The 13,144-nt window shown below is 37.1% G+C and overlaps 1 protein-coding gene across 1 annotated transcript in view; it reads right to left on the bottom strand.

The window, feature by feature from the left end:
- LOC107561505 (PH domain leucine-rich repeat-containing protein phosphatase 2-like) overlaps window positions 1-13,144 on the bottom strand; it is a 47,552-nt gene that overhangs the window by 6,583 nt on the left and 27,825 nt on the right. The window contains exons 9-14 of the mRNA XM_016245958.1: window positions 10,642-10,737; window positions 6,890-7,045; window positions 3,618-3,818; window positions 3,037-3,199; window positions 1,767-1,897; window positions 1,510-1,623 (exon numbers count right to left, since the gene is read on the bottom strand). Coding sequence (XP_016101444.1) covers window positions 1,510-1,623; window positions 1,767-1,897; window positions 3,037-3,199; window positions 3,618-3,818; window positions 6,890-7,045; window positions 10,642-10,737 — 861 coding nt within the window. The remainder of the gene's footprint in view (window positions 1-1,509; window positions 1,624-1,766; window positions 1,898-3,036; window positions 3,200-3,617; window positions 3,819-6,889; window positions 7,046-10,641; window positions 10,738-13,144) is intronic.

Genomic DNA, 13,144 nt, shown 5'->3' with positions numbered 1-13,144 from the left:
GGGGGGGGGGGGGGTGAACTAACCCTTTAAGAAAAATGTTATTCTTGCAAATGTTTCATGAATCTGGCCCTGATTCACTCTGGCCAAGAATCGGCCACTTGGACAGGAAGAGTCTGTCCGAATGACATGAAAAACAACCAACCCAATTAAAAATGTGATGTTTAGGGATGGGTTAATCAGAAATAGATTTTTACCGCGTTGAAAAATTGAATTTAAATTGATTGAAACTGGTCATTTCTGCTAGCAGTTGATTGCTTTTTCTTTAAAGGGGTCATATAATGCGATTTCAATTTTTCCTTTCTCTTTGGAGTGTTACAAGCTCTTGGTGCATAAAGAAGATCTGTAAAGTTGCAAAGACTAAAGTCTCAAATCCAAAGAGATATTATTTATCAAAGTTAAGAGTCAACCACACCTACCTAAAACGGCTCGTTCTAACACTCCCCCACATATCTACCTCACTATGTGGAAATATTAGCATAATGCGCCCAAATGTTCACGCAAAGAAAGAAGACGTGGTTTCAGGAACAGCAGTAGTGTTGATGCAGCATGTCAGGGAGACGCTGTGTGTTTCAGTGCGAAAGCAAAAGCACTTTATTTGGTCTTCCGGAAGTAGATGCAATTAGGAATCATTGGTTAAGATTTATTTACAACAGAACAGCACAACCCAGATGTTCGAATTTGTGCAACGCATTTCATGGACGACAGTTTTTTTAACCTAGAAGAGTACAAGGCTGGCTGTGCACAAAGGCTATTTCTAAAAAAAATGTTGTTTTGTTATTAGTTTAAGTATTTGCTATTGATTGTTCAAATGCGGATTTTTGCGCAGTGCAGAGTAACGCGTTTTGTGTGTGTGTGTGTGTGTGTGTGTGTGTGTGAGAGGGGAACAGGGTCACATCACAGGAGAGTGAACTCCTGTCAGAAATCATAGCACGTCAGCTGTCTTAACCGCGGCTTGTGTACTGCATCATCACTGTGTCTGTCACGCGACTCTGTTGCCCTTTCGGGCTTGAACTGATGGTAAAACTAACCACATTATTAACGGTCTTGATATTTACTTTGAAAGCTTGAAGCTCGCGATTATGGTAAGGGGCGTTACATTTCCGACTTGTGGTGTTCGGCCAATCACAATGCACTGGGTCAGCTGGCCAATCAGAGCAGACTGCGCTTGTCAAAGGAGGGGGCTTTGTTGAAAACGACGTGTTTGAGAGAGGCGGGGCATATAGGACCTACAATAATGTACAGTATTTGAAAAATAATGTGTTTTTTGAACATTAAAGCATGTCAACATACTCTGTTACACCAAATACACAAAATAATGATCTTTACTTAAAATAGCATCATATGACCCCTTTAATATATCCTCAATATATAATAGAGAATTATAGGTTGGGGGTGGTAATCTGGAAAACAACTAGATTTTTTTTTGATTGGGACTTTCTTCAACCAACACTGACAAACACACTAATCTTTTCCTGATCTATGAATCTCATGTCCTCAGATTTTGCTCACTTGTTTCTTTGCCCACACATCTCAGCGTAACCATGATCCCACAGGGTGGACGTGCCCTGTGCGTCTCCTGCGGTCACGGCTGGCTTCTGGTCCAGCTTCAAAGTACTGATGTGACTGGAAGCGAGGAGGACACAGAGATAAAGACAAAAAGCAATTAACCACCCGGGTCTGTGAGAGTATCAGAACGTATTAATATTCATCAGCTGCATAGTGTGCTATGTGTCCCACACGGAGGACTGCTGTTTGTAGCGTCTCACCTGAAGAGGTTGAGTGTTTTGTGCTCTAACATGAGGCTGCTGTTGCTGGTCAGATCCAGCTCTTGTAGGGTTGAAGGCAGAGAGTCCGGCAACAGGATTTCTGTCTGCTCATTACAGCTCACATCTACTAGCTACACAAAGAGCAGAAGAAATACAACATACTTCATGAAAATAAACTGTAATAAACAACAGCACAATTTTGTTGGATTTGAGGACAAAAGTGATTCAATTTCGCCAGAGTTTACTAAATAAGCTTGTAAAATGTCAAATAAAGTCAATCAATTATGTAAAATAAAAATGGTCATAAAATGAAGTGTGTAACAAGCAACAGCGCAATTCTGTTGGATTTTGGGAGAAAAATCGTTCAATATTGGCAGACTGTAAAAATGTAAAATACAGTAAATAAAGCAAACAAAATAAAGTAAAAAGAGTATGAAAAATCATGTGAAAAAGTGTGAAATCAAATGTAAAATAAAATTAAGTGTATAACAAACATCTGTTGGATCTGGGGACAAAAACAATCCAGTTCTGCCAGACATAACTAAATAAACTTGTACATTTAAAATAACGTAGAATATAAAATATATAATATATTAAAACAAAAAATATGCATTGTAAAATAATGTGAAATAACTGAAATAAAACCAATATATATATATATTTTTTAGAGGGGGACAAAAACTATTCAGTTTTGCCAGACTTAACTAAACAAGCTTTTTTATTTTGTTTTTTAGATATTATAAATATTATAATATATACACAATAAAAAAATTAAGAAAAAAACTTTTAAACAATGTGTTTAAACAACTTTAAATGTTACATCTAAATTGAAGTTAAACACGCAATTGAGAGAAATTTAGGTTTCAATTTGAATGAAGTGTCACTAATTTGCATGTTCTCACCATTTCTGTTTAGATTTAGAATGTATACATTACTGGTCAAAAGTTTGGAATAATTGGGATTTCATGTTTTTTTTTAAGTCTCTTATGCTCACCAAGACTGCATTTATTTGATTAAAAATACAGAATTTTCCATCCACTACTCCAGTCTTTCAGAAAGCATTCTAAAATGCTGATTAGAATGTTTTATTCAAAACATGTCTATGTTTTTTTTTTTTTTTGTAACTTTAATTACTGCAACTGCTATCCATTCATATATAAAATTTTTAGATATTCATCACTGCCACTTGATGACTCTCTGGGTGACCCTAAAGACCCTTCCAATATATATGGGCAGTGTTTGACATGTCCTGTCATGATGCGTCACAGACCTTGATCTCAGGCAGGCTGAGGACCTCTGGGAACACGCTGATATGGTTGGAGTGGGCGATGAGTGTGTGCAGTCTCTTGCAGCTGGACACGGTGGAGGGGATCGTTTTCAGCTTGTTCCCACTCAGATTCAGTTCCTCCAGGACCTCCAGTTTACTGAGCTTGCTGAAAACATAACAAGGGAGCTCATTTAGAAAGGAACAATAGCACAATTCATGGTCATATACACTGATATAATCTCTGATCTTTTTGGTATATGGGACCCTGGACCATAAAACCAGTCATAAGGGTCAATTGAAGCCCTTAGCAATGCATGTTACTAATCAAAAATTAAGTTTTGATATATGTATGGTAGGAAATCTACAAAATATCTTCATGGAACATGATCTTTACATAATATCATAATGATTTTTGGCATTAAAGAAAAATTTATAATTTTGACCGATACAATGTATTGTTGGCTATTGCTACAAATATACCCCAGCGACTTAAGACTGCTTTTGTGCTCCAGGGTCACATGTCATTTGAATAATAGGCTCCTCCCATCCTTTCGATGGAAGCACACTAGTTCAAGGTCCTGTACCTAGCAGGGAAGGACTGCAGTTGGTTATAAGCCATATGCAAGACCCGCAGGTTCTGATGCCCCACCAGTAGAGCAGCGCAGTTCTCATTCAGGTTGTTTCCTGTGAGATAGAGCTCCTGCAGGGTGCTGAGGCTCTCCTCCGATTGGCTGCTCGGCGGGATCGTCTCCAGCGCATTGGCAGACACATTCAAATACTTTAAACTAGTAGACGAGAAGAACAGGGAAGACAAGTTGGTAAGTTTACACACAGTACAAGTAATGCTGTTTAAATAAAATTAAAAAAGCATGTTAATAAAGCCAGAATCATCTCGGATACAACCAAAGCCTCAGAGCTGCAGCACATCTTTCAGCATTAGAGATGCTTAATGGATGACAAGTAAATTAAGCCACAGGAAATGGAAGAGCTGCGGGCTCATATTACTGTGCCTCACTGAGCCGTATCCTCCTGTACACATCCATGAGAGGCTCTGGAGAAGCATGTCACTTCCTCTGTGCTGCTGTGGATCCAGTGTTGTGGAGTAAGTAACTAACTGCAAGCAACAACTAACTAAAACTACATTTCCCAGTAGCCTGACAGTTGTTCAGCTGTTTATATTTTTATAAAGATTTAAAACATATTTATACAATTTTTTTTTACATACTGTATATTTAAAAAATGTGTATAAAAATTCAATCAAAAATTAAAATATGAACAATTTTAGTGTCATGTCATTTGTGCAAGCAGCTGATACAATAATTAAACACGCTCATGCACATTTTTACAGTGAAATATATTTATTTAGATATTTTAGTATTATTAAGATCCAATTATATATAAGGAATAATTGACTTCGGTCCGTTGAATTCTTAGAAAATAATAAAAAATATATTTTCTGAGAATTCAATGGACCGAAGTCAATTATTCCACTTATACTACGGTTACCACACCTCAGGAAATCAATCAGATGATATATTTCAAGGCATTTGTCCGGTTTTTGTACTTGAGATGAGCCAATGGCAGTCGAGTATCAGTTGCACAGGGAGCGGAACTCGGACATCTTTAGTTTTCAGTGCCATAGAAAAACATTGGAAGATCTGAAGCTCGCATCGGTTTGATGGTGTTTATGCTACAAAAATGGTAAAACGATGTGCTTGTGGTATGTGTGACACTGGTTCCATGTATCCTGAGAGGATGGGCAATAGAATTTATTTGATCACATTTCCTAAACCCGAACAGAGCCAAATGTCCCTAAGCATTCAACCCCAATCCCAATGAAGACAAAAACGTTCATTTTCTTGTTGTCATACTCTCATTAAATTACAATTTTCATCTGCTCAAGCAGAACGTTAATGTCATCTTGCGTTTCAGCAAAGGTATCTCTGGCTAAAACTAGCTAACGTTAAAGTTAGTTCTGTCAGGACCACTATCGTCAAAATGATAGATACTTAGCATAAAGTTTGGTTTGGCGGTATGGTTCTGTTCTGGGCAAAAACCTCCCTGCCCATCCATGCAGCCTGTCATGAATGAGCAGGGAGAGCAGCAATAATAACCCCCCCAGGGTTAACAGAACAGAACAAGGCAGATATCATTAATGTACTTAATGACATTTAAGTGTAACACTTTATTCAAGATAAAGGAGTCTGATTAGCAAGGAATATCAGAAAGCCAAGTCCTGACTGTGGCGAAAGGAGGAGCTGGGGATGGAGGAGGGTAATTTGCTCCAGAGCAAGCTGAAAAGCTGCTGAATAATACTGAATAGAGCTTATATAGGAATGCCGCGATAGGTGTCGTATTCCTATAGGTAGATGTGATCAGCTGAGAATCAGCTGATGCAAGCTTGACTCACGTGACTTGCCAGAACTAACGCTAACACTTAATTGAGTCCATGCTAACGTACAAACCTAAATAGCAAACTGTTCTCACATCATGTACAGTGTAAGTCAAAAACACATAAATGAAGGTCTACATTTCAGTGCCTCTCCATATTAAACTGGTTAAATGTACATTAATTTAATCGTACCCTGAGATACATGAACAGTGTTGATCCTGCATGTTGTCATCTGCGATCATGACGACCGTAATATGAGGCTTCTCCCGCTTGCACTGTGATCTGTAAACCCTCGCTTCGAGTTACCCACCGTATTTATTTTAAAATATTTTATATATCCTTCCATGGAATATTTAATTCACACTTGAATGGTGGCCCTTCTGTGTCCATAATTGTTCAAAAACATTGTGGGACAAGGTTTTCACACTGACTGCTGTCATTGTAAGAGAGTGAGCAGCTTTGTTTGTTTGTCCGAAGGAGCAACAGTAACTAAGGAGGGGGCAGGGCTTAGAACGTTCGTCAAGTTAAAACTTAAAGTTTTAGTCATTTTGTTGTGTGTTTTTGTCATTTTGATTATTAGGTTGGATAATTGCTTTCGTCGCAATGTTGGAAATACTTATGTTTTAAACCATGAAGGTGAGCCAATGGATATCACTAGAAAGTGAAAGTAAAAGCAGAAAGACTGAGTAATGACGGAGCTTTCGGCATCTGACGCCGCATATTCTCTCAGAGACCAATCTACTTCAACATATGCCGATAACGGTATATAGCTAACGGTTTAAATTTATTCCCTTTATATTTCTCTTGTGGCCCATACATAGTAAAAAAAAAAAGAGAAGAAACATATTTGGTGTTAAACAGGTAGTTTTTGAAAGTCGGCGCTTAAAATAGGCTACATAAAGATTTTTATTTCATTGATTTTTATTGATGACTGCCGTGTTAATATTTTAATTATAGGCCTATAATTAATTGTATAATAGACCTGTTTTAAAAGACCTTTTTTTAAAACATTTTAATTGAGGAGCAAATAGCCTTATCTTTTGTTACCCTCGCAGCACGTCAGTTATGCGGTAATATTGCGGGGCAAATTAATTGTAATTTTAATTTAATAATAAAAGTAACTTCATAATAATAATAGGCCTAATAAAAATAAGAAAGTAACAGGGCTACATTAATTGAAAATGCCAAATCCTCTTCATTTTTGGTTTAGTTAAAGCCAAATATTAAACTTTGGTTTGCTAAGTTCCTGTAAAAGGCTAGGAGGTCTGATGAAGAGCTCAAGCAGCAGAGCTAAAGGTCCACAGAGCAGAGAGACGCAGCTGCAGCTTGCACTGCACCAGTCACACGCAGAAAATCGAGAGGAAAAACACAAGGAAAATGGAGAGAGAACGAGAAAAAAGAAAGAAAGCACAGCCCGGAGAGTAAGATCAACCGAGAAGAGGGCAGAAGGAGGGAGTGACCTACTTTAAGGCTTTGTAGAAGAAGCTCTCTGGCAGTTCCCGTAACTTGTTGTGCTGCAGGTCGAGTGTTTCCAGTGGGATGTGGTCGAGCAGGTCAGCCAGTCTCTCAAGCCTGTTGTTACCAGCCAGCAGTTTACGCAGACTCAGACTGCTAAGAAGTCTGAAAGGGACAGAGAAAGAAAGAGACTTCATAAGAAAAAAAACTAAGTTTTTGAAATTCAGTCTTGAAACCATCAGTGCCTAGACACTAGGGATGTAACGATATCAAAATCTCACGATACGATAATATTGCGATATGAAGTCTACGATCCGATATTTATTGCGATATTTAAAAAGACAAATTAAGTTTTGTACATTTTAGAGTTAAATTATTCCATCTAATGCACTTTGAGAGTTCAAAATTATGAGTTCTAACCCATGTTCTTAACTAAGAAACCTTAAGTCAGAAAAAAGTCAGTGAATTGACTTGTACCTGAACTTTAAAGGGGACTTAACCCTCTTTCTATTTGTGATATACTATCTCAGTCTAAATTACATTCACACTAGTGTTTTAGGAAGCCAAACAAATTTGAATATAATAATAATAATAATAATAACAACAACAATGACTGTAATAGTAATTTATTGTAAAACAATTGCTGTAAAATAAGTAAAAATTAATATTTCAATGGTGTAATATTTTTGCTTTACACTACAGTAGGGAAATTACAATACTTCTTCCCTAATTTCTACACCTGAAAGAGATATTTTGAATTTGGACTGCATTTGAAACCGCTAGCTGTCAGCAATTTATAATGCACTTTTAAGCTTTTATTTTGACGGAAACGGCAGTAGAGCTTTTATTTTGAAGGGAAACTCCAGCTTCAGTGAAAATACAAAAACGCCTCTCACTCAGTGTTGCCAATTTAGCTACTTTGTAGCTAGATTTAGTGACTTCCCCTCCCCTTTTGAGACTTTCCTCAAAAGTTTAGGGACAAATATCCCAGATAGCACATGTACGTCTGCAAGATGTCTGTTAAAGATCTCTTGATCTGGAAAGCATCTGCTGTGGACAAACATCTAACAGACGTCTTTCAGATGTCAGTTTTACATACATTCTAAATCATAAACATCTTAAAGACATCTAATAGACGTCTATTTGACATCTAAAAGGAAATGTCCTATAGACGTATTGCAGATGAGCAAACACTCTAAAAAATACGTCTTGCAGATGTAAATGCAGACATCAAATAGACGTCTCCGAGATGTGTGTGTGCTATCAGGGTAGCAACTGCTTGGACAAACCTTATCCAAGTTCTCATCTTGCCCACTGATCTACGTTCATCTTTATATAGATCAATGAATTTGCCATTGTGATGTCATCTAGTGACATTTAGCTACCAGTTTTAGCTACTTTCAATTGAAAGCAGTTGGCAACACTGCTCTCACTACAAATCTAGTGAAATGCTGTAATCATCTGCTGCGAAAATAAAGCAGAACTGCTGGCCATTGCGTTCCCAAACGTGCGCTAAACTCAGCGCACGTGCAATAAACGAGTTCACTGCATTCATTCACTGTGAACTGAGGCGTAGAAAACACCGGATCACGAGCTGATCGCATGAATAATGTGTGCGCTTTGCTTTAAAACACGCAGTAAAAATAGACTTGATGACGGGATGAAGTCATGCTTTCGGTTTTAGTTCGTTTGACAGATACTGTGTCAAAGCATAATGGCTTAAAACAAATATATTTTAAAAACTCAAATTTTTTTTTTGACCGGAAGACCTATCGTTTCATATCGTCAGGCGACCGCGATAATATCGAGACAGTTTTGCTATCGCAATATGGCGATATTGATAATATCGTTACATCCCTACTAGACACCTTTACAGGGTTTACATAACATTATTCACTCAATCTCATGTCAATAAAAACCCATCTGCTATGTTTTTTCTGTGGAAATATGATTTTTTAAAAATCCGATAAAAATTGCAATTGCGATTTAAAATAAAATAGTTAAAAATAACTAACTAACGAAAAAAGAAAATGCAAGCTCCAGGTTTGTTGTGATTGTTTGTAGGGTTGCAAAACTGTTGTGATTATATATCAATATGACTATAATAAAAATAATAATTAGTAACATATAATAAAAATTATTATTAATACTAAATTAAAATATTAAACTAAATTTAAGCTTCAACTGAAGAGTTTCAGTAAATAATCATTATTATTGTAATTATTCACTGTAAAACAAAAAAATCTGTATTTAAGAAAAATAATATAATTAAATTTTACAGTACAACTGTAAATTACAATATTTCTATTTATGGCTGCAACTGAAGATCTTCAGTAAATAAGTTTTCATTTTCATTACTATTTTAATATTTTACTGTCAAACAAAAATGAGTATTTAAGAAAAATTATTTAATTATAATATAATAAAACTATAATAATTTAATTATACTAATAATAGTTCAAGTCTACTGAAGCCAAACAATAGTTTTGTGCGAGGAAACGACACAAATTTAAGTGGCATTTCACTGAAATATAATTAAAAATATTATTTACACCTTTTTATTTATAATAAAAGAATAAAATATTATAACAATATATAATACTAAAATATTATATATTTTAATAAAAATATAATAAAATATTTATAAGTAAAATATCATTTAATATAATCTAACATATTTACACATTCATTTTTTGGGGGGAAAAGAAACAATCTGCACTGGTTCTTGAATGTGTTGTAACCAAAAGCAAGCACACTAGACTGACTATCCTACGAAGAATGGCACGTGAGAGCTGCAAATGAAGATTTTCAGTGAATAACACCTTTCCATTTTCATCGTTTTGTTTGTTTTTGTTGTCTTTTTGGAGCTTGACAGACATGGTGAATAATGTAGCTGCATGCACAAGAGCTGCATGAAGTCTCTTTAATAAAAATTAAAAAACTCTTCTCATGGAAAATTGCATTATGGGTTTGGAATGACATGAGGCTGAGTAAATAAAGCCAGAATTCTCTTTTTTGGTGAACCATTCCTTCAAAACAGCAACACAGCATTTTCATGCAGCACTCACAGCACTCTCAAATGGGACACAAACTTCAAGCCGCATATTATCTCATTTGTGCACGGCTTTTAGCTCTTTCAGATGCAAATGACTGAATGTTAATGTGGAATTAGCTGGAAATGGTGCTTTCATCTGCTTGGCGTTTACATCACTTTGCTTTGCTTTCAGAGTGGCCTCATCAAGCGTCTGCTGATGAACGCCGGCCCGTTTCTATTCAGATCCACCGTCTGGCCAGACAGTCGCTTTAACCCACATCATTCAAATCAAATGGGCAATTTTTGTTGAATAAATAAGTACAAAATGCTGACATTAAGATTCTGGAATGGGGGAACAGTTTTTTTGATGGAAACTGGGGAAGATGCAAATGCACTTCATGACAGTCTAAACACACACACACACACTTGCATTTGTGGTTTACGGGGACTCTCCATAGGCGTAATGGTTTTTATACTATACAAACTGTATTTTCTATCACCCTACACCTAAACCTACCCCTCACAGAAAACTACTGGCAATTTTTTTCATTTCACAAAACACCATTTAGCATGTTTATTTGAACCTTTTTGGTTTACAGGGACACAGGAAGTGTCCTCACAAACCATGTTTACGTCGTAGTACGTCAGTATACACATTTGTGTCCTCAAAAACCATATACTGTATATATCAGAACACACACACACACACACACACACACACACACACCTGGCCGGGAGCTCAGACAGCAGATTATGGGAGACATCCAGCACCTCAATCTTCCTGCTGTCACACACCCAGTCTGGCAGGTATTCCAGGAGATTCCTGCAGGAGAGATGGGAATTAACTCCAGGTTAATTACATCAGAGCATTAGCATTGTACAGGAGTGCGCAGGGTAAAGGACACGAGTGGAGCGCGCTGAGCCTCTTGTAAATGAGCCGAGCAACATCCGGTCACATCTGCATTACAATGTTCATGTTATAGTGCAAGTACACTAATACGTACAGAGCAGTGTTATTTTGGTATTATTTAAATCCTTACAGTATTTATATACAATTTTTATAAATATTTTGAATTTAGCTTTTATTTGAATATTTTCAGGTTTCATATGTTTTAATAATTTTGTTATGCACTTTTGTCATTTTTATTAGTTTCAGATTTTTAAAAAAAGTTTAAATGTAACATTTTTATTTTAGCTTTAGTTAGGAGTAATTTAATGTTTTTAAATGAACAAAAAGGTCATATTTAGTTAATGAAAGAAATCATCCTAAAGAGGCACAAAATCACTTTCACGGACTTCTGAGCCGCTGAGTCCTTCGCCATCTTCAAGAATCGGCTAAAAGCACATCTCTTCCATCCTTATTTGACCCTCTAACTCTAGCACTCTCTATTCTAATTCTATTTGATCTATTTGTTGACTTGACCCTCTAACACTTGCACTCTCTATTTGTTTTCTAACTGCTTGTTTTCGTTTTATATATATATATTTATATATATGTGTGTGTGTGTGTATATATATATATATATTTCAGACCCCCTTAAATTTTTCACTCTTTGTTATATTGTAGCCATTTGCTAAAATCATTTAAGTTAATTTTTTTTCCTCATTAATGTACACACAGCACCCCATATTGACAGAAAAACACAGAATTGTTGACATTTTTGCAGATTTATTAAAAAAGAAAAACTGAAATATCACGTGGTCCTAAGTATTCAGACCCTTTGCTGTGACACTCATATATTTAACTCCGGTGCTGTCCATTTCTTCTGATCATCCTTGAGATGGTTCTACACCTTCATTTGAGTCTAGCTGTGTTTGATTATACTGATTGGACTTGGAAAGCCACACACCTGTCTATATAAGACCTTACAGCTCACAGTGCATGTCAGAGCAAATGAGAATTATGAGGTCAAAGGAACTGCCTGAAGAGCTCAGAGACAGAATTGTGGCAAGGCACAGATCTGGCCAAGGTTACAAAAAAATTTCTGCTGCACTTAAGGTTCCCAAGAGCACAGTGGCCTCCATTCCTTAAATGGAAGACGTTTGGGATGACCAGAACCCTTCCTAGAGCTGGCCGTCTGGCCAAACTGAGCTATCGGGGGAGAAGAGCCTTGGTGAGAGAGGTAAAGAAGAACCCAAAGATCATTGTGGCTGAGCTCCAGAGATGCAGTCGGGAGATGGGAGAAAGTTGTAGAAGTCAACCATCCCTGCAGCCCTCCACCAGTTGGGGCTTTATGGCAGAGTGGCCTGACGGAAGCCTCTCCTCAGTGCAAGACACATGAAAGCCTGCATGGAGTTTGCTAAAAAACACCTGAATAAGATTCTCTGGTCTGATGAGACCAAGATAGAACTTTTTGGCCTTAATTCTAAGCGGTATGTGTGGAGGAAACCAGGCACTGCTCATCACCTGTCCGATACAGTCCCAACAGTGAAGCATGGTGGTGGCAGCATTATGCTGTGGGGGTGTTTTTCAGCTGCAGGGACAGGACGACTGGTTGCAATTGAGGGAAAGATGAATGCGGCCAAGTACAGGGATATCCTGGATGAAAACCTTCTCCAGAGTGCTCAGGACCTCAGACTGGGCCGAAGGTTTACCTTCCAACAAGACAATGACCCTAAGCACACAGCTAAAATAAAGAAGGCGTGGCTTCACAACAACTCTGTGACTGTTCTTGAATGGCCCAGCCAGAGCCCTGACTTAAACCCAATTGAGCATCTCTGGAGAGACCTGAAAATGGCTGTCCACCAACGTTTACCATCCAACCTGACAGAACTGGAGAGGATCTGCAAGGAGGAATGGCAGAGGATCCCCAAATCCAGGTGTGAAAAACTTGTTGCATCTTTCCCAAAAAGACTCATGGCTGTATTAGATCAAAAGGGTGCTTCTACTAAATACTGAGCAAAGGGTCTGAATACTTAGGACCATGTGATATTTCAGTTTTTCTTTTTTAATAAATCTGCAAAAATGTCAACAATTCTGTGTTTTTCTGTCAATATGGGGTGCTGTGTGTACATTAATATGAAAAAAAATTAACTTAAATGATTTTAGCAACTGGCTGCAATATAACAAAGAGTGAAAAATGTAAGGGGGTCTGAATACTTTCCGTACCCACTGTATATATATATATATATAAACCTTGCTACGTGTACTGCGTTAAGCTAACCGAGACTTGTCATAGCACTTGCATATTGTAGCGAATTTAGCTCATGGGGAAATATGAATAATTAAC

Source organism: Sinocyclocheilus grahami, unplaced genomic scaffold (assembly GCF_001515645.1).
Source record: "Sinocyclocheilus grahami isolate Dianchi unplaced genomic scaffold, SAMN03320097.WGS_v1.1 scaffold776.1, whole genome shotgun sequence".
Lineage (NCBI taxonomy): Eukaryota > Metazoa > Chordata > Actinopteri > Cypriniformes > Cyprinidae > Sinocyclocheilus > Sinocyclocheilus grahami.
The sequence above is the reverse complement of the archived record's forward strand: the minus strand, read 5'-3'. Positions and strand labels throughout refer to the sequence as shown.